Here is a 25289-nt window from a genome sequence, read left to right on the forward strand (position 1 = left end):
ATTCTTACCAACAATTGTTTACTTTATTTTTTACATTCAATTACTCTGTACTTATAAATTTATAACATACACATTGCCAACATTGGTAGTTACATATCAGAATGAGAATAGAATTCTACAAAGCACAAAGTACTAATGTACTATGTATGTTTACAATAAAAAGTAAATTAAAGGAGTTTAAGCAATAATCATTGCTACAACAAAATTATAAAATAAACAAAAACAAGAATCAATCATTAATTAATTTCAATTCTTCAAATAATTCATCATTATACACATCTTCAATGTAGACATATCTTTCTATTCAACTTATTAAACAATTCAGATCAAGAATATATAGTTTAAATATAACAAAATTTCAAGAGCTAGCTAGATACATAATTGTCAAAATATAGAGAAGCATACAACAACCTATTCCAAGTATCAGGCACCCCAGGAAGGCACCAATGCCCACAATCGGGAATAATTCTTTGATCTTGGTGATTCCTACTATTTTTTGTACGAATTTTCCAATCACTAAACCTATAAATAGAAGGATGTGCATCAATTCTGTACTCCGTCAACTTGGTAATGTTCAAGTACTTCACTTGCGACGTTCTCATCCCTTTGATCACGCTTTCAATAACGCGAACAAGAGTTCTAGGAAAAATGAATCTAAAGGATTCATCCATGAAAGGTTGTGTTCTAGAGTAACAATATTGGTTATAGAAGGAAGATTGGTGTTCAACTGAAATACTTCTAAAGAAAACAGTTGTTTTCTTTTGGTCGATGTTATTTTCCACCCAATTTGCCCATGTTCTAATCGCCCGTGTAAATGCTTGGTGTAGTGGCATTTTCTCTGTCAGCTTTCCTTTGTATTCGAACAAGTCCCATCTGAAAAAAGTAAGGCAAATTATGAGGTTCATTGTAGTGAATAGTACAAACAAGCATTATTTGATATTTCATCTAGTTGGTGTTAGTTAGTGTCTCCCGACATGAAAGTCGTGTGATTAGTTACTTTATATGTCTTTTTAATTACTGTAAAAGAAATCTATATTCTTGGTATATGTGGTAAAGATATTTATTCAGACTTTCCTCAAAAAAAAAAAAAAAAAAAAAAAAAAAAAAAAAAAAAAGAGATATTTATTCAGACCTAACATAAAAATTAAAACAAACAAGACCAAATTAGAAAACTTAGGGTTCAAATACCATTCAATTAGATTTCACCAAAAAAAAAAAAAAAAAAATTTGAACAAAAAAAACAAAATTCCTAAAACCAAACCATAACATACTCGCTCTATTATATATTAATTGCAACACTTTTTATTTTTGAGCGTTTACCTATTTTATAATAATTGCAACACTATTATTTTTAGTAAGAATTTCTATCATTATTTTATAATTTCTATCTCTCACTAACCCTAATTCAAAAACATGAAAAAAGTGAATTATATGGGTTGTGTAAGAGATGTACATTGGTACAAGTTCTTCCAAAAATGTAATAAAGTGTTCAATCAATTTTATTTATCTTTGGACACCTTAATCCTTATCATTGAATTCTACTTTGTTTGCATAAAGAAAGGGGAAGGAAAAGAAGGGGAGGGAGGAGAAGAGGAGGGGAAGGGAAGAATGGTGAGTTTTCCTTTCAAATCTCCACATTGTTAAAAGAATCAATTTCCTACAATTTAATCATTCCATTTCTCTCCCCTCCAATTCCCTCCCTTCCTCATTTGCTATTCAAATGAAAAATACTCCACCTCTCTATTTCTCTTCCCTTCCTTTCCCTCCATTTCCTTCAATCCAAACACACCGCAAAAGAATATGCAATTTGGGATTAAAAAAAAGTGTAGTACTCCATCCCTTTTTTTTAATTATTACACTTCCTAAAATCGATCATTTTTTTTATTTGCAATAATATAATTTCTCAATGAAAAATATCTCATACTTTCTCCTTTTTTTATTTGCATCACTTGTGTTTACACCGAGTTTTAGGAGAATGAATTAGGTATAATATAATAATGTGAGTGGATAAGTAATTTATTATGGTAAAAGTAATGTAGGAGCCATAAAAGGAAAAGTATATGAGATATAGTAGTGGAGACCATAAGAGAGAGAAATGATAAATTATTTGAGTAGGGTTTAAAGTAAGAAAGAGAAATAATAACATATAGTATTAAGTTACTATATAGAAGTGATGCAAATAGAAAAAGAATAAAAAAAAAAACAAAACATTCATACAAGAAAAGTAATGCAAATATAAAAAAACGGAGGAAGTATTATTTTTATTATATCTTTCATCTCACATAATTCCCATTTCTATCTCACTCACACTTTTTAATATTTCTCATCTCTATATTAATTATTTTAATTACATAAATATTTAACCTGCTATCACGGAGGGGGTAATTTTTAACTCGCTAACCGCACTTACACAATATTTAATAAATTAAATTCAACTGAATAAAACTTGATACTAATTAAAGTGTTACAATTAAAATTAAAATCGAGAGGGTACTTGATACATGATGTGTAAATTTAATTTTATGAAGTAACTAAAAAACAAAGAAAGATTATGTCAAAGAAAAAAAAAAAAACAAAGAAAGATAAAGAGTAAAACTTAAGCTAGCAATACGGAGTAAAATTATAATCACCTATATTAAATTTGAGCCCCACTAATTTCCCTGTTCACCCACAATCATTTGGCCCGTGCTTCCTTTTCGCAATTATCCATCTCTAGTCAACCACCTCCAATTATTATATTCCCCCGTATAAATATAAATGCTTCGTTAAAAAAAAAAAAATCTAATTATATATATAAAGGGGAGTTTTTTCCCGAGTTTTTAAAGAGTCACGTAAGATTTAATTTTTTTAGCGCGCCACATAGGATTATAAATTTTTGTTGTAGCCAATTACATAAGAGATTATTAATTTTTTTAAAGTAAATAATTCAAATGCCACGTAGGCAAAATCGGCGAATGAAATTTTAAAGTTTAAATTAATTATATATTATCTTTTAATTTTAGAAATTTTATCTAAATATATAATAAATTTTAACAAATTAATACAAAAATAATAATAATTTTAAAAAATCAAAGTAAACGTGCATCGCACGGGCTTCATCTAATCTAATATATATATACGTAGTATATATTCTTGACCAGGTTTGGCCAATTTATTATCCACCAAATTATTTATTATGCATTCTTTTTAAATAGTTAAAATAATGTACTCTTTTAAAATACTATCTCCTTAACAGTTATTTGCAACATTTATCGAAAAATAGTGTCAACTATTATTTGCAATAAACTTATTTCTTTCTTATTTTAATAACTTTTTTCTATTAAAATGACCAAAATACCCTGACTTAAAAATTATTAGAACATAATACTATACTTAATTACAAAACATTATATAAAACATATTTCTGGGCCTCAACCATCGACTTAAACTTTTGGTTGAGATGGTCTTTTAACATGGTATCAGAGCCAACGTGAGATAAAGGTCACGAGTTCAAATCTCATCCACCCCTCCTTTAAAGTGAAATTAATTTGCGCCAGGTATGGATGGGCCAGTGTTGCATCCACATTTCAAGCCCAAATGGCCTTTCATGTGAAGGGAAGTAATAGAGTATAAAACATATTCTTGGGCCTCAACCATTAGATTAAGGTTTTGGGTGAGATGGTCCTCTGATACATTATAACCTTAATCTAATTTAATTATCCAACCCTTCCCACCCTATCAATCATATTAATCTCAATTCATCATTTCCCCATTATCTTTCTCTCTCCTCCTTCATCTCTCAATTCATCTTCTTCGTCTTAAATCTCTTTTCAAATTCCAATCCATCCTTGTTTGCGGGTTTCACATCTGGTTATTTGTGGGTAGTTTGCTTGATTTGTGGTTCGATTGATGGCTTGTAGGTGGATTTGCAGGTGGTTCATGGGTGGGTAATTGGTTTTTGGTTCGTCGATTGGTTTCAAACTTTCAATGGTTCTTGGTGGTGGTCGAAGGATTTCGAAGGTTCTTGGTGGTTTTGGTTGAGTTTGGTTTGTGGTGGTTTTCGATGGTTTTGTTTCGTGATGGTTTTGGTTGGTGGTGGTTATGGGTTTTGGTTCGTGGTGATTTGTTGGGTTTTGGTTCGTGGTGATTTTGGTTGGGTTTGTGGTTTGGTGTTGATGGTTTTGGTGGTGGTTTTGGGTCATGGGTTTTAGTGGGTTTGAAAGTTTTGGGTTTCGGTGATTATGGCCTGGGTTTTGTTTATTATTATTTTTTTAGGTAGGATTAATACTTAACCACATACCCTTATTTTTAAATAATGATGATTAAAAACTTTTGCCTAAAAGTCCGCGCAAAAACCCCCTTTGTCGCAAATAACTGTTAACGAAGGTAATAATAAAGTTCATTTAGAAATGTACATGACATTAGAAGTTTGTTGCACGTTGATTACAGAATTGGAAGACTTTATATTAGTTATTAAAGAGTGGTTAATGAAAAATGACATTAAAATTACTCTAAGGGCCTATTCTGTTCGGGTTATTTTCAGTTCACTTCAGTTCATTTTTAATAAATTCAGTTCAGTTCCTAATTTTCAGTATATTAGTTATTAAAAAGTGCTTAATGAAAAATGACATTAAAATTACTATAAGGGCATGTTCTCTTTAGATTATTTTCAATTTATTTCAGTTTAGTTCCAATAAGTTTTCAGTTTAGTTCTTAATTTTTGGCCCAACCCAGCCCACCTAAGAGTTCAAAAATTTATTGATGGGATTTAGAGTTGTAAAATATGCAAAATGAGCCTGCTTTCACTTGTTAGGTGTTGCATACAGATTCACGTGTGACCATGTCGTGTCGGGTTTTATGCGTGCCTCAATATCAATACCATACTTTTAATTGCACTTAATACTAAATAATGTTCCTCTATACACCCGTATCAGACCCTTTACACTCAGACATGAATATGACACTTGAACACTTCATTTTAGTTTAAAATCATTGAATTTTTTCACAAAATAATCGAGTCAAACAATTGGACGTGTACCCATGTCAGGAATGATTACTCGAGTCCAAGTAACATAGTATATATACGAAGTAATTATTCAAAATAAAAAAAATTATGCACAACACACAACATTATTAGATTGTACATCTAATTTTATCATTGTAAAATTTAAATAACCATAAACTTAATCAAACAATTTATTGAAAAGATAAAGAGAAGAGTTAAATTAACAACTTACGCTCTTTTAGGGGGAACTTGAGTCCAGTGGTGGCCTGTGTTGAATATAATAATATCAGCATTCGGCCATTGCACTGAATTGGGTGAAAGTTTGTCCAACACAAGAACTCTTTTCCCACTTGAATGATTTTTGTTGAGTTCAACAAGAAATGGGCTCCAAAAAAACTCAACTGTAAAGTTATAATCCTCCTACAATCAATAATGTAACATAAAATTAATAATGAATTATTAAATGAAGTTATACATATTAAATAATAATAAGTAATAAAAGTCATTAAGAGAGTTAATTAATTAAATAGATTCCGTACCTTAACTTTCAAGAAGGTATTAATATGAATGTCTTCATAAAGGATCTGAGCTTTATCGGAAGGATAAGGAATGTTTGAATACATAATGCAAGAAAGAGATTCCCACATGTTTCTGTTGAGTGAGTCTCCTACTAGCACAATTCTCTTGTTTCTAAATCTTTCCACCATGTCTGTCCCATTTAGCCTATTTATTCAACAAACAACTGTTATATTTTTATTTTATTTTATACCTCATAAAGGAAAAACAATTTTTTTTTTTTTTTTTTTTTTTTTTTTTTTTTTTTTTTTTTGTGGAGGATGTAAACGTAGATTGTAGACATTTTAATTAATGAACAACAGAACAAGTATTAAATTTTTCTACAGATATTAAAGTACTAACACTTTTCGTTGTGTTAAAATCTAACTTTATAAATTACCTTAAATATAAAAATACAAATCACAATTTTTTACTCCTTCCGTCCCTAAATTATATTCCTGTTTTCCTCTATTATGCGAGGAATAAACAATAAAAATAGAAATGTAATTTAGGGACAGATGGAGTAATATTTAATTTCGTTTTTTTAAACCCATACATTTCATAGATTTGCACATAGTTTTAAAAAGGTTGTGGGGGTAATAATACAAGAAATGAAACAAACTTGCAACAAAAGTTATTGGATTGATTTTTCTATTGTTTGTAAATAATTTATGATAATAATTAAAGCAAGTAAGATTAGTGGATAAAAGAAATCAATTTAAAAGAGTGTTGCAAGTACGTAACTCTTCCGTGGTACAAGTACTGTATTTTTAAATAGTGAAGTAATTTTCCGTACATCACTTGTGACTAATTCACTTCGATTTATTAGAATAATATTTATATTAAAGCAAACATATTAAGGACATAAAGTATAAAACATGAACCTTAATAAAATCAAATCAGTATATTTAATTAGAAAAAAAAAAAAGTACTCCGCAGTTCTTATTAATAATGATATCATTTCGGTGAAGATAAATTGATTGTAAGGCGCACAATCCAAACATTATGCATATGGGACAAAATATAATACAAGTGATTCACAAGCAACAATCATCAAATTTTATTTCTTATCACTTTATTTATTTATTTTCATCATCAAATAAAGATAAAAAGTTTAATGAATTTTAATTTAATAAGCAAAATCATTAAAAAAATTTAATACTAGAAAATCAGATGAAGAGATAGATTGAGTATAAATTAAAGACAAAAATTAACATATTTTTAATTAAAGAAATGAAATACTTACATGGGTATATCACAATCTCTAGCTTCCCATACCCACTTTTCATACTCCAAATCTGGTCTCCCATTCCTTTTGCAACTCATCTTTTCCTCAATAAATGGACACTTCAACGGACAATAACTAGGTTCTACTTCAGGCTTGTAAACCCATTTTCCATCAAAAATATTGCACTTCTTTTTTGGTGCAGCATTCTCCTTATTTTCAACTTCAAATTTCGGTTTCTCAATGTCCTTTGCTAGAGTAATAGTAGGATTCTCCGACACATTAGGAGGATGCACTGGACTAAGAGAAGATATATACGAACTGTTTGGTTGCTCGGAAGGTGGGTTCAGTTCACTGAATATAGAAGGCTCCGGAGCCTGGACAATTATGCCATCCGACGTTGGCAACTCAGGCTCACTGAATAATAAGGGATTATAGTTGAAAACAGAAGGCTCCGGAGCCTTCATAACTACGCCACCCGACGTTGGCATCCCCGACTCACCAGATGCTAATGGACAAGTAGAAGTAAAAATAGAAGGCTCCGGAGCCTTCACAATTATGCCACCCGACGTTGGCATCCCCGATTCACCGGATAATAACGGACTAGAAGGCTCCGGAGCAACAAGCTTGGTTGCTAAAGGTGGTGGAATAAAAGAAGAAAAAATTGATGGGTTATCATCGTTAGCAATGCTCGACTTAAACGCCTCGGATTCACCGGATTCCGGAGGAAAATTAAGAGTTGATTTTTGATCATTTTCGTTGAGAAAAAGGAGAAGCATAAAGCAGCTAATTATGGTGCCAATTATGATGATTTTCCATGTATCTTTTATTGTGGAAATCAACTCCATGACTTTATGAGTATATTTCTGTAATGTTTTCATGGAAAGATTACTTTAAATGGGTTTTAAGTTAATTGGTAAGAGGAAATTATTTATAAATAAAAAAGAAAAGAAAGAAAGTCTTGGAGTAGTTAATGTCTTCTGTGGATGTGGAATGCATGGTAAAGTAAATTATTGTTTCTTGCGTGCTTTTAGTAGTGATGAACAGGTTTGTACTAGTCATTGTCAGATATAGCTGTGTGAAATAGTGCCTTATAAATAAATCGGAGTACAGTAATAGTTTATGTTTTTTTTTTTTTTTTCGAATAGAGTTTATGTTTTTTTTATTCACTTTTATTTACGTGTATTTTTTTTTTTTTATATTTTTAACCATAGAGGGTTTTTTTTTTTTTTTTTTTTTAATTTCCTCCACAATTATTTGTACCAAACGTCCTTTTTGCGGACTCCTAGACAAAACTTTTAGTACAATTTAAATTAATTAAATTGTATAAAAGAGGAAAATAGGAGAGAGGTCTCATATGTTTAAATTTGTTATTGAATGGGAAATAAGTGAGAGAAAATGATCCCATATGTTTAAGTTTGGTAAGATCTTTTTACACTTTATAATTTACTAAAAGAGGAAAGATAAAAAATTGTTGCACAAAATAGAGAGCACTCATTTACAGCAAATGTTGCGGATAATTGTGGGCGGGGGGAGTATTATTATTATTATTATTATTATTATTATTATTATTATTATTATTATTATTATTATTATCACTTCCTTTTTCCTTTTCATAGGTGTTTTAATTTTAAATGTATCACTTTTATTTTTGTAACTTTATACTACTTTAGGCACATATATTAAGGAGAGGAGAGAGGGTGAGAGAGAATGAAAAAACAAGTTGGGTAACTTGTAAATGGAAGGTAAAAAATTTATTCCAAAAGAAAACGTGTCAACTAAAAAGAAACGGATGTGGTATATTTTATCAATTCTCTCTCTTAGTTTAAACCTCGTTCAAATTATTTAATTAATTCTCTCTTCTATGATCCCCACTTAAATAATAAAAATATATATCCTTTCTCACATATTTTCTCTTTCAATGTCCTCATCTTACTTTCACATTAATAATTTATTCACACACTTATTATATTACTGTAGGCGTCGGTCGAAGTGCGCCTACGTTATAGCATGTGGTGAATATGTTTGGCACTAATAGGAAGTGTGAATTAACATAATACGATTAGGGACAAGGAAAGTAGGGAGCTGCCAACAAGTTTTTAAGGAACTTGTAAACCGTTCACGGATCATAAAAGGCAACCACGATAAAGGGACAACGATAGGCAATAATGATTGACCCGTGAAGGTTACACCCCATTCATAATCCATGAGATTACTAACTCCATATGGTTCAGAATCACGAAAGGAGGATCGGGGATGATGGTACGAAGTGAGTCATGGAGTCACGTTCGCCCGTATTGGCCTCTACTCGATTCTTATAGTGAAAAGTGATTCCTGCGATTTCAAAGGCATACAAACAAAGATTCAATTTGCTCCAAACTATTATTAAGCTGAATTGGTTTAATATTCATGCAACATATAATTCTAAAATATTAGTGATTACTTGAATTAATAACAAGATTAAAAAGGAACCTAAGCCGGTTGTCCAAATTATCTTATTAGGCGTGATTTTCAATTACATATTCCCTTTAAACATGCAATATGGTGATCAATAATATAATAAAATTAACATTAATATTGGAAGCAATTTAACAATAATAGCGTTAGTCAAATCAAATATAAATTATACTAGCAATTTTAAAATAAAATAAGCAATAAAATTAATTAAAAACTGACATTCTGCGCGTTCCTTTAAATTGCTACATCATGATTAAATTGTTAGTAACTTCAATAAAAAAAATATAAATTAAATAGAAATAATTAAATTAAATAAAAAGTAGAGTTGATTTGGTCCAAACCCTCAGTTATTTATAACTTTCACGCCTTGGTTTAAGGACGGAACCTTGGGTTTAGTACAGACTCCTTGGAGTGCTTAAGGGAAGAATGGTGTAATTAGTAATATATGTTTAAAGCTTAGAATATGGTAGAGAGAGAAGAGAATGATTTTTGGTGTAAAAGAGAGGAAGAGAGAAGGATTTGATGATCAATATTGTTGATGATTGAAAAAGGGGTGATATGACCTCTATTTATAGAGAAAAAAGAGGGGTCGAAGAATTAAGATAAGATCCGAATTAAATCGGAATAAAACTCAATAGACAGCAGTTTTTGCGGTTTTTGTTTTTATCATATCCTTTGATCCAGAAATCGGAATAAGATTAATAAGATATCGTTGGAAAGATCTTGAAGTCTACTTTCTAACCCAATTAGAATCAGATTAAAATATTTTGTAGAATAAAAAATATGGATGAAATAGTGAGACGGTGTCAGTTTTGAATAGAGTTTGACATTTTATTCATATCTTTTTCGTTATAGCTCGGAATTGATATTATAATATATCATTGGAGATAATTTCAAGGGCTATCCAACCATATAAAATTTGTATAAAAAATATGATGCACGAAAATAATATCTGTCTATATTTGAACGTCTTTCAATTCGGATAGAAATAGGATTTTCAAAAAGAACAGTTTTATTCAATTTCAAACTCGTTAATCTTATCTTTTCAAAAAGGATAATTAAGATATTTTAGAAACTTATAGAAGCTTCTAATTAATCCTAATTGGTTTAGGAATGGGATTAAACAATTTTGACCCTCCACATGATCATTGGGTCGTAGGCAAGGTGGGCTTAGGTTCGGTTTGGACTCACTTTAATATTTTGGCCATAACTTATTCGTTATAACTCAGATTTGGGCAGATAATATATCGTTGGAAAGCTCTTTTAAAGCCCCATCCAACTATTTAATCATTGGACCCAGATTATGGACCAAAATAAACTGGACTAAACATTTTTATAAAAAGGACACGAAATGAATTATTTTGGGTTTAAAGGCACGAAAAGAGGAAAATAAGTTATGGTTTGGGGAAATGGGCTAGAAGTTGGGTTGGTTTATGAAATAGAAATATGGATTTAAGTAATCTAAGATTAAATACTCAACCCGACCAATAATGGCGGTGAAAGGTTGTTCATCATTGGGTTTGGTTTTGGGGAGACATTTTTAGGTGTCTACAATTACTCTCCTAAAACTCTGTGCAATTCCAAGTGATGCAAATAAAAAAACGGAGGGAGTAGTTTTTACAAATTTATGTTAGAAAATTAATTTTGGCACACCTCTAATTGATTTTGGCACCTTTATGTGTGAAGAGCATAGAAAACTGCTATCTCACATAGAATTGTGACAAAATCAATTTTGGTGTGCCAAAATATTTTCCCCTTATGGTGTCATGGTATAGACTATGGAGTGAGAACATCTAAAGGCACTTAGCTAAAAGAATACTCCCTCTGTGTTTTAATAAGTGTTACACTTTGACTGGTACATAATTTTAGGCAAATCAATTGACTTAAATAAAATAAGAAGTAAGTGGGGTAATTGGAGTATTAAATAATTATTGAAAAAATATAGTTGGGTTAATAGTTTATTGAAAATTAATGAATGTGAGAGGAAAGATATAATAATAATAAAAGTAGTAGTGGGTTTAGGTGGAGACCATGAGAAAAGAGAGATACTTTCTCCGTTACATATTACTCGCAAGTCGCAACAAAATTATATTTTGTGTCTCACAAACAATACCTCTTTGTTGCGAGTAATTCGTAACAGAGGAAGTATAATATTTAAATGTAGTTTTTTTCCAAAAAATGAAGTGTAACACTTATTAAAATACGGCCGAATTTGATAAGTGTAACACTTATAAGGTAATATTTGGTTAATAAAAGGAAGTGGGAATTAAATTGCTTACATTAAATTCATGTGATTTTTCTAAAGTTTTTAGTTTGCAATATGGGAAATAAGTTTTCATAGGAATTTTTATTTACCTAGGGGAAGCTAGGTAATTGAATTTCTCGATTTTATGGGGAAGTGGAAATTCCTAAGATTTTCAACTTCCTCTATTCCACTATTTTTTTTTTGTCAACCAAACAACTCTCCCTTATTGCAATTTCCAATTTAGAAAATTTTCTAGTTACTAGCTTAACCGTTAGAATTAAAAAATGAAATTAGCCTGGTTAAGCAAATTAGCTTTGCCAAGCTAAATTGCTTAAGAATAAACTTGCCAAAAAATAAGTGTTGATATGATAATAAAATTAAATTAAGAAGCTAATTAAAATATTAATTCTTATTTAAATCAAAAGCTAGTAGCTAAGTGTAGGGAATATTTTCAAGCCTTAAAAAATCCCACTAGCTCGAACCCCACTGTGATCATACACTAAAGTACGGTGGCGTCCAAAAGGGAAGAAGATAGAGCAAAAGAGTCGCTAACAAGTTTTTAAGGAACTTGTAAACCGTTCACGAGGTGAAGGTTACACCCCTTAACGATCCAAGAGATCGCCAACTCCATAAGGTCATGAACCAAATAAGGGTTCGGGGATGATGTTACAAATCCAACCTAAAAGAGATTGAACCTGCCCTAATAATAGGCCTCTACTTTATTCTGCTCGTATTCATGTGCGCTTTCTGACTAACATACAATCAATAGGATTAACCCTAAACCTGTTTAATCTATGTTGGTTGAATATTAATGCACAAACAAATCTATTATTGGCGATCACTTGAATTATAATCACAATTAACCCTAAACAAGATTATTAATTATCTTATTAAGCATGGTTACAAGTACCAATTCCCTTTAACCTGCAATAAAAGGTGATCAAGCAATAACAATATGCATATCAAGCAACATAATGAATATTCATCATCAATCAAATCATAAATGTTAGAAAGAACATAGGAAGCATCATATTCTTAATCATGCTTAATATTAAAAACACCCTAGACATGATACTAGGAATCAAAATAATAATAAACATGATGTCTACATCATAAAATCAATTAATCAATAAAGTACTTACTTGGATGCCTCGTACCTCTTTCTAATTACAAAATACACACGTTAGTAACTTCAAGGAAAAAAATAAACAAAACAATTAAATTAAATAATTGAAATAGAGATTTGGGGCCAAACCCTCAGAAATTAAAACCTTTCACGTCTAGGGCGAAGGCAACTTCGAATATGGCTAGGTGCATCAAAATCTTGTGAATGCGGAATTTTGTGTTAAAGAATAAAGTTTAGAAAGAATGAACGAAAGATTAATGATTCATAAACTAATTTGTTGACGATTGAAGATTGTAGATGATGAATGAAAATGGAATTTATTAAAACTTAAGAATAAAAGAAGTGGTGAATGATAAATCACAATCCGTCCTCCAAAACGGAGTTTTTGATACGATATTTATAGAGAAAATCAGCAATAAAAAAGATAATTTATCAAAACAGAGCCTGAAGATCGCAAAAACAACTTGGCGCCAGCCTTGGCTCATTGGCGCCAGGACCAGTGGCTAGCGCAGGCGCCAATGGCTGGCGTTTGGCGCTAATCCTGGTTCCAGGCGCCAAGGCCTTGGGTTGGACGCCAAACCGGATTTTAACACGTTTTCGAAAATCTGATAATTTTACCATACTGGAAGACAAAATAATAAATTTTAGTCGAAAATGCTATTTGATCTAATTAAAACTCTAAAGAATCCTAATTGAATTAAGAATGATAAAACCTTCTAGAATGTTCTAGAAGACCAAAACCATTCCTAATTGCATTAGGAATGATAAATTATATTAGGCCCTCCCCTAGATCATTGGGCCGTACTTAAAACTCAAACCGGGCCCAGTTTAGTAAATTGGCCATAAATTCCTCAATACTCATCGGAATTGGGCTTATAATATATCGTTGGAAAGGTCTTTGCAAGCCCCATCCAACTACACCACTATTGGACCCATATCATGGATCAACCAAACTGGATTGACTGTTTTCTTAAAATAAAGTTTTCAAAAACAAAGAGAAGAGAAAAGAAAAGAAAAGAAAACTTTCCGCAACACTAGACCTTTCCACACTTTCGTTTCATTCGATTATGATTCGGCGTGAAAGGCACTCATCATTGGGTTTGGTTTTGGGGAGACACAAATGGGTGTCTACAGAAGCCCCACTTTGACTGAGTTTGGAGAAACGCAAGTTTCGAAAACAAAAGTCAAAGTAACGATAAGGACGGAGAATGATTCAGAACGTTCTGCGAACCTAAATCAATCTTATAACGCCAAAACCTGCAAAACTAGCGTTAGTTAAACAGATAGAAGAGTTAAGAAACGCGTATCTTACACCGTCGAGCACACGTCTCTGAAAGTAACTGATTGTTTTGATGACCTCCTGCAAGCTAGAGAATGTCATCCCGCTTGAAAACCTCTACGCCTTGTAACTGCTTCCAAATAGAAGATTGCTTCTCTTGAAACTATCCTCCTCCGCAATGATAATATTCCACATCCTAGGGAACATCATCGAAGATTATTTCTCTTGAAAAAATCCTCATTCGCATTGATAATATTCCACATCCAAGGGAATACCATCAAAGATCATTTCTCTTGAAACAATCCTTAGTTTTTGTGACAACCCTCCACAATCTAGGGAACGCCATCTTGCTGTTTGTTTTGACGATCTTCCGCAATATAGGGAACGCCGTTGATCAATGTTGCTACATCTTGAGCCTTTTCTTGAATCATAGTGACAACTTTTCCAATCATAGAAAAAGTCGTCGAAGACTGCCCATCTCGTGCTATCTTCTCAAATCTTGGATGACAACCTTCACAATCTTAGCGAATGCCGTCGAAGATCGCCCATCTCGTGCTATCTTCTCAAATCTTGGGTGACAACCTCCACAATCTTAGCGAACGCTGTCGAAGACCGCCCATCTCGTGCTATCTTCTCAAATCTTGGGTGACAACCTCCACAATCTTAGCGAACGCTGTCGAAGACCGCCCATCTCGTGCTATCTTCTCAAATCTTTGGTGACAACTTCCACAATCTTAGCGAACGTTGTCGATCTTTAAAAGTTCGCCTGAACTTTGCTTTTGCTATGCCTGTACGTCGGCGCTTTCGTTGCTCTTGAACCTGTATGTCGGTGTCCTTTTGCGAATGAACCAGTATGTCGGTACTTTTTGTTAATGAGCCAATTCTTAGGCGCCTTAAGCTAAGTGAGACGATCTTTCATTAGGTCGATCACTTATTTGCTGTTGTAACCAAATCGACTACTCAATCATGTCAATATTGCTTATAGGGGCTAACTGGCGTACCAAGGAACCCGAAATATATCGTAAAAGGCTAGCACATCCCTAACAGGTGGCTGGCTGCTTTGGCGTCGCTGAAAATCAATCAGCGCCAAACATATGGCATTAGCGCCAGGCGCTGGAATTGGCGTCTAACGCCAAGCACAGAAAGTGTCGCCAATGCCTAGGGACTGGCGCCAACACGTACTCTCCTTTAAATTCAATTTTCCGTTTTGTTTCTTGCTCTGTTCGTCGCGAACGCTGCGATAGGGTCTTCCCTATTCTGCTGCACCTGTATTTATTTTGACTATAGAACTTTGCCAATTTATTTAATCATCTTAGGGTTGACCTAAGGTTTAACGTTGCTTAACTCATTGACTTGACACGACTCAAGGTATAAGCTTGACTCGATGTGATTGACCGACTCGAGGTTGACTCGACTCAAAGTGTAATGACACATGTGTTAGACTCAAATTAAAATGATATGACACGACATGAATCAATGTGTACATGACTTGTGTGTGCATTGTGTTGACTCGAAAATGCAGAAAAGCAAAAATTTTCCGTCATTTTTGTGGAGGGTACCGACTTTCTCCCGAAAAAGAAAGACGCGAAAAAGAAAATCAAAAGTTTGAATATGCATGTCGAATGAGCTTAGTCAAATGTTGTTTGATACTATCTCTCAAGGTTCAAGGATTAATCCATCCTAGGCTATCTCAATGGTTGACTCCATGATGAAATTATTTGGGTAACTTAGGCACGGAGGCTAAGCACTTCATACTTCGTGATGCAATGACAATTATGAGTGATTCTGACGAAGCATGCTTCAGCGTTAAGATTTCATGACAATGGGTTCCTAAGGGAAATATATTTGGTCATGTATGTGTGCAGTGTGTGACAGTGACACTAAAGCTAGGCCGCAAGAGCTAAGTGTGTGGAAATATATTATTTATTAAAAGAGTCAAATGGTGGTGACTCTTAGGCTAGGTTAATCTAATGATGTAGGGATCAAGCCCCCAAGTCTAGCTCTAAGTGAAAAGGGATGAGCATTGGAGATCCCTTGATATGATCATGGTGTAAGTGTGTGAATGTGAATATGAATGCATGTTTATTACGGCCGCACCTCGATGTGAGGTTGCCTACGTATCCGTTAGGAATCAGGCCGAACGTAGCTCTAGCCAAACCTCGCACAAGTGTGTATACCTCAAAAAGGTCTTTTTAAGGGTTGTAACGTGGTTAGGCTAAAGGATTGAAGAAGAAGGGGATAAAGGCTCAAGACCCTATATAAGCCCCCAAGGTGTGCAACCTTGCTTTTGAATATTTGTATTTATGCTTGAGGATTTTAACTCCTTTTTTAGCTCTTTCTTTTGCTTTAGCATTTATTTTATTTTAATAAGTGTGGGCAATCCCGATCATGCGGTCTATCACTCACTTGGCATTCATGTTTCTCAGGCACGATACCGAGCACTCGATAAGAGACGCAATCTGAGACGTGTTCTTATCGAAGATATTTTCATATCAAAGACATTGGAACACTTACCCTTTTGTACATTTGTTTTGGTTTTTTTTTTATTATTGCTTATTTTTGAATTAGTCAAATCACTCAAGCTTTGTTCTTTGAAAATTGCATACGCTGTACACCATCCTATCCCAAGGTCATATAGATGTAGGTTGAAAAATGAAAGGTCCATCATTAGACGAGGCTCAAAGTGGTTTATGAAGAAAGGATGTGTAAATTGAAAGGCGAAAAGAGATATGATGTGGCTACAAGGGGTGCCTCAAATCATTAGTATACCTTGTGCTTAATTCGACATGGATTTTTTTTTTTTTAAATGCAATGTAATGAAATTATCATATTCAAGGAAATAAATGCTCATTTTATTAAAAAGGGAAAAGGAAAAAAAAAACCTATTATTCTACAAGAAAAGAAAAGGTGCCTATGCTAGACTTATTGGGGAAAGGAAAAAATGAAGAAGAAATAGAAAAAGAGGTCACGAAATCTTGTCGTTGCAGCTCGCCTCTTGTCTTGTGTCATTTGCTTCATCATCACCCAGTTTTCTTGTTAACTGGAGGTATGGGAAGCTTGTTATTATCAATCAAATGTTGGATAGCCTCCTTTAGCTTCCAACAGCTCTCAGTAGTATGACCCCTACCTTGATGATACTTGCAGTGTTCGTCTGGATTCCAACTAGGCAATCTTTTTTTAGGTGCAGGATCTTGAATAGGTCCAATGGGAGTAATGAGTCCTTTGGCATGGAGTCGATCGAAGGCAGTATCGTAGCTCATCCCAATGGGGGGTGAAGTCTTTCCTTAGTTTCTTCTTAGATTATTGGTTATCTATGGCTAAAACTTCACTGAGATCAAAGGTACTAACATTGTTACTAGAGTGGGCGTTTTCGGAAGAAGAAGGGTTGTCGTTCTTCTTTCCTTTCCAGCCACCGTGGTTACTATTGTTAGTAACTTTTTGCTTTGCAAGGTCATCTTCTATTTCAATTCCGATGTCATAAAAGGTCTTGAAAGTATTTAAATTGTGTTGATATTTTAGGTGCTTCGAATACTTTTCTTGGAGATTTTTTATAAACATCCTCACAAGCTCCTTTTCGGTGGGGACTTCAATCATCTTAGCGGAAGTTTCCCTCCACTTATTAAAGAAAGAAGTAAAGCCTTCATTTTCTTTTTGTCTTAGCATCTCAAGTTGTCTATGATCGGTTTCAACTTGAATATTGCACTTGTACCTATCAACGAAAGCGTTTGCTATCGATTCCCAGGTAGAGGTTTTCTCCTTGTCAAGGGAGAAGAACCACTGTTGGCAAACGGTTTGAAGAGATAGTGAGAACAGAGAGGGAAAAACCTTCTTATCGATACCCTTAATGGTCATTATAGTTTCAAAAGCTCTTAGATGGAAGTAAGGGTTATCTGTTGCCATGAATTTAGGGATGTCAGTGGCGTTGAACTTATGCGGAAGAAGTTCCTTGTCCAGCGAGACCCCTTGCGAACTCATGCCCTGAAATTTATAGTCACTAGATAGCTTGCTTAGACTCTCTTGCATGAGATCCATCCGTTGTTGCTTCATGGGATCATCGACCTTAAGGGTAAGTAACTTCAGTGTTTCAGTCATGGTAACCAATTGGTTCCTAAGCTCATTGACTTCTTCTTGAGTTGCCATTATCTTCTTAGCCTTCCTCTTTTGATAAATCGGTTTATCAAAAAGCGAGACTTGAATAAAGAGGTTGTCCTTGATTAATTGCCCTTCTCTCCTCGACCAAGTACTGTGGAAAAGGAGTTTGGGGATACTTATTGTTAATTATTTGACTCAAACTTTATTCAACTCAAATGGATGGAGGAAGTGAAGAAAAATTGAAATAGAAGGTGAAGAGGATTTAGATGGAGGGATAAGAAGGATTAGGAGTAGAATGTACCCCAACTCAAATGACGGAAAAGACCGACTCATGCATGAACCTAAGACATGGCCATGGTGGTGTGTACTCAAAGTGTGTGCTAAGACTAGTGAGTGTAGGTGACATGTTAAGACTCGTGTCATGACCATGTGGCTAGACTATATGACCAAGACTCGATTAATGACTCGACACGGTGTTATTGACAGCGGAAATTGACCGAATTGATTAGCAAACTGGTTAATTAGACCCTAAGTGATGACTCGACCAATAATCCGAACTGTCGGCCAAGCGACAGGACTGGTGTCACAATATGGTGGTTGGCGCCAGACTTTTTAGTAAATTTCTGGCGCTACACACCATACAGTGGCGCTACAGCCTAGATTTTGGCACCAACATTGGAGCCTCGGTCTGGGATTGTTTTCGATATTATTAGTCAACTTGGGTATGCCTAAAGTCGTACTAGGTCAATTCCGATTAAAAGAAGAAAAACTTTATTGACTCGAATTAATTAATTAATTAATTAATTAGGCAAAGTTCTTTAAGTCATTAATTATAATCTCGACACAAATCAACAAACGGTTAGGAGGAGCATAGAATATATATGCACAACAAATAATGCACAATTAGGCAAGTAAGCACAATATGATGCAATGAGTTCGCAACCTAACCATGGCTCTAGTTCTCTAAAGTTCGGGATATGGTTTAGTCCAATAGGGTCCATGGTTAATTGTTCAGATGCACCGCGTAGAAGCCTGACCGTGAAGGGTTAACGCGTGTGGATAGAACACCGCGAGTTTTTTTAGAAAAAACTCACTTCCATGGTTTGGTGAATAAAACATCTCAGATGTACCCTTTGTTGCCAGGAGCGTTCAATCGGGTAGATAGAGCATGAATTCCCAGAGGGTTATGTCCATATGTAGAACACATATGGGTTTCAGAAAAATGAGAAAAAATTCAATCAGGAAGTAGGATCGAGCAAACAATACGAAAAACCGGTCGAAATTAAAACGCATATTTCTGGCTCGGTATTGGGGGAAATTGACGCCAGCAAACAGAAACTGGCGCCAACTTTTAGCTGTAGCGCCTGGCGCCAATACTGGCGTCTGGCGCTACGGCTACAAGTATGGCTCCAAGCTCTGGCCCCTGACGCTACTTCCCACATGCCTCAGCAGCTTTCTGTGCTCAATAAAATCATCCAGTTTCGCGCGGTGTTATTTCAGTCCTAGTTGTGAAAGACATTTCTCAAATTTCCTACGTGTAAAATCCTATGTTTTTTACTCATTACGGATGGCCTTTCCAATGAGAACCTTTTTATGCATATGACAATAATGTTAATCAAAATTACGCACATGAAATACTTAGAACTTTTCGAGTCTCATCCACTCATTCTAAATCATTGCCGAAACAAATTCAGGAATTAAAATAGAAATCCTCCCCAGCGGAGTCGCCAAAAACTGTAGGGAATATTTTCAAGCCTTAAAAAATCCCACTAGCTCGAACCCTACTGTGATCATACACTAAAGTACGGTGGCGTCCAAAAGGGAAGAAGATAGAGCAAAAGAGTCGCTAACAAGTTTTTAAGGAACTTGTAAACCGTTCACGAGGTGAAGGTTACACCCCTTAACGATCCAAGAGATCGCCAACTCCATAAGGTCATGAACCAAATAAGGGTTCGGGGATGATGTTACAAATCCAACCTAAAAGAGATTGAACCTGCCCTAATAATAGGCCTCTACTTTATTCTGCTCGTATTCATGTGCGCTTTCTGACTAACATACAATCAATAGGATTAACTCTAAACATGTTTAATCTATGTTGGTTGAATATTAATGCACAAACAAATCTATTATTGGCGATCACTTGAATTATAATCACAATTAACCCTAAACAAGATTATTAATTACCTTATTAAGCATGGTTACAAGTACCAATTCCCTTTAACCTGCAATAAAAGGTGATCAAGCAATAACAATATGCATATCAAGCAACATAATGAATAATCATCATCAATCATAATCATAAATGTTAGAAAGAACATAGGAAGCATCATATTCTTAATCATGCTTAATATTAAAAACATCCTAGACATGATACTAGGAATCAAAATAATAATAAACATGATGTCTACATCATAAAATCAATTAATCAATAAAGTACTTACTTGGATGCCTCGTACCTCTTTCTAATTACAAAATACACACGTTAGTAACTTCAAGGAAAATAATAAACAAAACAATTAAATTAAATAATTGAAATAGAGATTTGGGGCCAAACCCTCAGAAATTAAAACCTTTCACGTCTAGGGCGAAGGCAACATCGAATATGGCTAGGTGTATCAAGATCTTGTGAATGCGGAATTTTGTGTTAAGGAATAAAGTTTAGAAAGAATGAACGAAATATTAATGATTCATAAACTAATTTGTTGACGATTGAAGATTGTAGATGATGAATGAAAACGAAATTTATTAAAACTTAAGAATAAAAGAAGTGGTAAATGATAAATCACAATTCTTCCTCCAAAACGGAGTTTTTGATACGATATTTATAGAGAAAATCAGCCATAAAAAAGATAATTTATCAAAATAGAGACTGAAGATCGCAAAAACAACTTGGCGCCAGCCCTGGCTCATTGGCGCCAGGACCAGTGGCTAGCGCCAGGCGCCAATGGCTGGCGTTTGGCGCCAATCCTGGTTCCAGGCGCCAAGGCCTGGGATTGGACGCCAAACCGGATTTTAACACGTTTTCGAAAATCTGATAATTTTACCGAACTGGAAGATAAAATAATATAATTTTAGTCGAAAATGCTATTTGATCTAATTAAAACTCTAAAGAATCCTAATTGAATTAAGAATGATAAAACCTTCTAGAATGTTCTAGAAGACCAAAACCATTCCTAATTGCATTAGGAATGATAAATTATATTAGGCCCTCCCCTACATCATTGGGCCGTACTTAAAACTCAAACCGGGCCCAGTTTAGTAAATTGGCCATAAATTCCTCAATACTCATCGGAATTGGGCTTATAATATATCGTTGGAAAGGTCTTTGCAAGCCCCATCCAACTACACCACTATTAGACCCATATGATGGACCAACCAAACTGGTTTACTGTTTTTCTTAAAATAAAGTTTTCAAAAACAGAGAGAAGAGAAAAGAAAAGAAAAGAAAATTTTCCGCAACACTAGACCTTTCCACACTTTCGTTTCATTCGATTATGATTTGGCGTGAAAGACACTCATCATTGGGTTTGGTTTTGGGGAGACACAAATGGGTGTCTACACTAAGTATTGAGGCACAAACTATAGTTACAAAAGAGATTACCTTAAACTCTTTTGTAGCATACTTTAGATTTGCTCAAGTATACTTACTTTGTTTTACATGGATTGACATACTTTAACGGACACAAAGTTTACGATTTGTTTTTAAAGATAAAAAATACTGCCTAAAATTTATTTACATGATTTATCATAAATAGATATTATAACTTATTTGCAACAAATGTTTTCTTTTTTATATCATTTTTAAAGGCCAATTGATCAATTTGGTAAAATAAATAAATAAATAAACACCTTATGCGACAAATTGGTAAAAAAAAAAAAAAAAAAAAACGTAAGGCGACAATTTCGTAAATAAAAAGCACATCGACGTCAATTAATCCAATAATTTGATCGTTGTATCATTTAGTCAACGCGTGTTATACACACTACATACTTGAATTTATACTACTACCACTTTTCTTATATTCTTCTCGATTTTACCTCTGATTAAAGCTCTCTACTTGAACCCTCAACTTACCCTGTTCATCTTCCAAAATATTAAAAAAAAAAACAAACCTCATATTTCTTTAATGGTTGTCCCTTTCCCTTCCATTCCATAGACTACGACTTGTTTTGATAACTTTCCATATGTCCTTTACCCATCTAAATTGAAGTGATGACAAGGAAAAGTGTAGACATCTAAAAATGTCCCCCCAAAACCAAACCCGATGATGAACAACCTTTCACTGCCACTATTGGTCGGGTTCAGTATTTAATCCCGAGAGTGCTTAAAAAATCGTATTTGATTAAATTCATATTTTTGAACAGTCCATGGATTAGTCTTGATGTTTGGTAAAAGCATAGTTTCAGCCCAAACTTATTATTTAATTTTAGCCCAAACCTTTTTTATTTTATTGTTTTATTATTTATTTTTGGCCCAAACCTTTTATTTATTTTTATTTAATTATTTTCTTATTTTAGCTCAAATAATAATAAGTCAGAAAAGGCCCGAAATTATCAATCGGCACTTAAAATGCCGAATAAAATTAGGGTTAAAAATGTATTTAGACGGAAAAACAGGCTGGAATTTCCCGCGCCACGGCAGGTACCTACCGTGTCACGGGAATCCTTCACGTCTTTTCCGTGTCTTTTCCGCGTAAACCCTTAACGTGTATTTTATCCCGTTTTCTGAAAATTTCCCGCGTCACACCAAAAATGTACTGTGACACGGGAAAGTGTGTCGTCTGACGGTGGGACTTCCCGTGTCACGGTACAGTTTGCCGTGTCACGGGATACTTTTTTAGGGTTTTTATCATTTTAGGGTTCCGTGTGCTCCCTCAGCACATTTTCCCTATAAATACCCCCTCATTTCTGATGTACGGGGCACCGAGTAATTGTCTGATTTAATTTTATCTCTTATATGCTTTAGCCTAAACACTAGCTTACCCTTTTCTACTTCAAAATTCCTTCTTCAAGTACTCAAAGGTGTCCATACTTTACTCGTGGTTCTATCCTTAAGCCAAGGCGTGAAAGGTAGAACTGTTTGAGGGTTTGGCCCCAAATCTACCTTACTTTATTTAATTTAATTTAATTATTGTTTTATTATTTCCTTGAAGTTACTAACTCGTTTATTATTTTGTAGTTGCAAACAAACAGAATCAAAGTAAGGATCATGCTCCTTTTATTCCTATTGTTTTTCTAACGATTTTATGTTGTTGGAATTGTGATTAAATTGGTTTTGATGTTAATGTTGTTCTATTATTTTTTTTGATCACTATATTGCATGTTTAAAGGGAATATGTAATTGGAAATCACGACTAATAAGATAATTTGGACAACCGGTTTAGGTTCCTTTTTAATCTTGTTGTTTAATCAAGTGAGCACGATATTTTAGAATTATGTGTGCATTAATATTCAACCAATTTAGTTAAATAATAGTTTGGAGCAAATTGAATATTTTGTTTGTATGCCTTTGAGATCGCAGGAATCACTTTTCACTATAAGAATCGAGTAGAGGCCAATACGGGCGAATGTGACTCCATGACTCACTTCGTACCATCATCCCCGATCCTCCTTTCGTGGTTCCAAACCATATGGAGTTAGTAATCTCATGGATTATGAATAGGGTGTAACCTTCACGGGTCAATCGTTGTCCCTTTTCGTGGTTGCCTTATAATGATCCGTGAACGGTTTATAAGTTCCTTAAAAACTTGTTGGCGGCTCCCTACTTTATTTGTCCCTAATCGTTGTCCCTAATCGTAATGTCAATTCCTACTTCCTATGAGTGCTAAGCATATTTACAACATGCTTTAACGTAGGCGCACTTCGAACGACGCCTACAATTTGGCGACTCCACTGGGGAGGATTCTTAATTGTTTATTGATTTGAGTGATCGGTATTTAATTGAGATGAGTGGATGAGACTTGAAAGATTCTTGAAAAAATATTCCTGTGATTAATTTGGCATTTTTGCTTCTGCATAGACGTTTTAACGTCGCATTCAAGACTGTCCCGTAGGAAAAATTGGATAACTTGGTTGCGCGCGAAGGAAAACAAGGCACCAGTTAGATCTTCTGACTGTCGTGCCACGGCAAAATCTGCAGTGTCACGGTACAGTGCACCGTCTGACGGTGCACAGTACTGTGACACGGGAATTTTTGCCGTGTCACGGCAGTCCTAAAATTAGTCCGGTGGCTTATTTTCTTTCCTCACAGTCGACTTCCTTAGATTTTTCTGAAAATACGTATGTGTTCTACATGCGTCTTAGCCCCGGGGGATCTAAGCTCTATCGACCCAAAAACGCTCATGGCAATAAGGGTTCATCCGAGTTATTAAATCCACCCAAACCATGGAGTCGAGTTTGATTTCATCACGAACTCGCAGAGCCGGCCGTTGGCATACACCCTCAAGGGAGGATTAAACGCGTCCAAACTCTTAACCATGGTACCCTTTTGACACCCGAAGCTTGACCAATAGTTGAACATAGATCTTGACTCTAGGTGGCGAACTTTTTTACATCATCGTGCCTAAATGCTATGTGGTTGTTTGGTACTAACCTTCATGTGTTTGCTCTTTTGTTTAACCCATGACCGAGGGTTTTTATTCTCACATAGTAATTAGTACGGACCTAGAATCGGTTTAAATCTAGAAAAATCACAAAACTAACCTGGAACTGCGCATCGTGTCACGACATGTTCTGCCGCGCCACGGTGAACACTGCCGTGATACGAGGCTGTCTACCGTCAGACGGTAGACTGCACGTGGTACGACACGGTGCCCAGGAAAGGTGTTTTGTCAGTCTTTTTTCGATTTTTGTGCGAATGCTGTGTCCAGTTTTGTGTCATGTCTAGCTATACGGTCAAAACACGCGTCTATAACCTCACTTAATCACTCACATATCGTGTTCACACACTTTTTTTTTTCTGTAAGTTGTGCACCACTTTTTTTTTACCGTATTTTAGGGAAGTCTTGTTTTTGTGTCGTTGTTTTTCGGAGTAATTCGGATGGTATCCTCCCATATTGTAGACTATAGATTTTTTAATAAAAAAATAAAAGTAGAATTTCAAAACTATAGATTTTTTAATAAAAAAAAAAAAATTCTTTTTTCTTTTTAATCCGGATGGGTTAAGGTTAAGTTTGGTCATTAAAGGTGTGTTTGTTTCGGTGTTACAGCACTTGGTCAAGAAGCAGGGGTAGATTTTTACGGTTCGAGTCTATACCTCAACAACCTCTTATACCAAAGAGGCGTACAAGGAAACCACCTCAATCATCTCCACAAAATCCATCTCTA

General features: G+C 34.4%; 1 protein-coding gene across 1 annotated transcript; it reads right to left on the reverse strand.

The window, feature by feature from the left end:
* Nucleotides 1–272: 272 nt before the first annotated feature.
* LOC110719091 (protein trichome birefringence-like 3) lies at nucleotides 273–7936 on the reverse strand. Its single transcript, XM_021897994.1, has 4 exons — nucleotides 6786–7936; nucleotides 5524–5707; nucleotides 5217–5404; nucleotides 273–873 (listed from the first exon to the last, which is right to left on the reverse strand). The coding sequence occupies exons 1-4, from the start codon at nucleotides 7643–7645 to the stop codon at nucleotides 366–368; spliced, it is 1740 nt and encodes a 579-aa protein (XP_021753686.1). The 5' UTR covers nucleotides 7646–7936; the 3' UTR covers nucleotides 273–365.
* Between the last annotated feature and the right edge of the window lie 17353 nt (nucleotides 7937–25289).

The sequence above is a fragment of the Chenopodium quinoa genome, unplaced genomic scaffold (genome assembly GCF_001683475.1).
Source record: "Chenopodium quinoa cultivar QQ74 unplaced genomic scaffold, ASM168347v1, whole genome shotgun sequence".
Lineage (NCBI taxonomy): Eukaryota > Viridiplantae > Streptophyta > Magnoliopsida > Caryophyllales > Amaranthaceae > Chenopodium > Chenopodium quinoa.

What these genes read in the sequence shown, in the direction of transcription:
- LOC110719091 (XM_021897994.1), bottom strand. Translation starts at nt 7,645, where the DNA reads ATGAAAACATTACAGAAATATACTCATAAAGTCATGGAGTTGATTTCC. An exon ending in ATACCTTCTTGAAAGTTAAG is followed by an intron (nt 5,405 to 5,523) that starts GTACGGAATCTA and finishes TATTGATTGTAG; the next exon opens with GAGGATTATAACTTTACAGT. An exon ending in CAAGTTCCCCCTAAAAGAGC is followed by an intron (nt 874 to 5,216) that starts GTAAGTTGTTAA and finishes TACTTTTTTCAG; the next exon opens with ATGGGACTTGTTCGAATACA.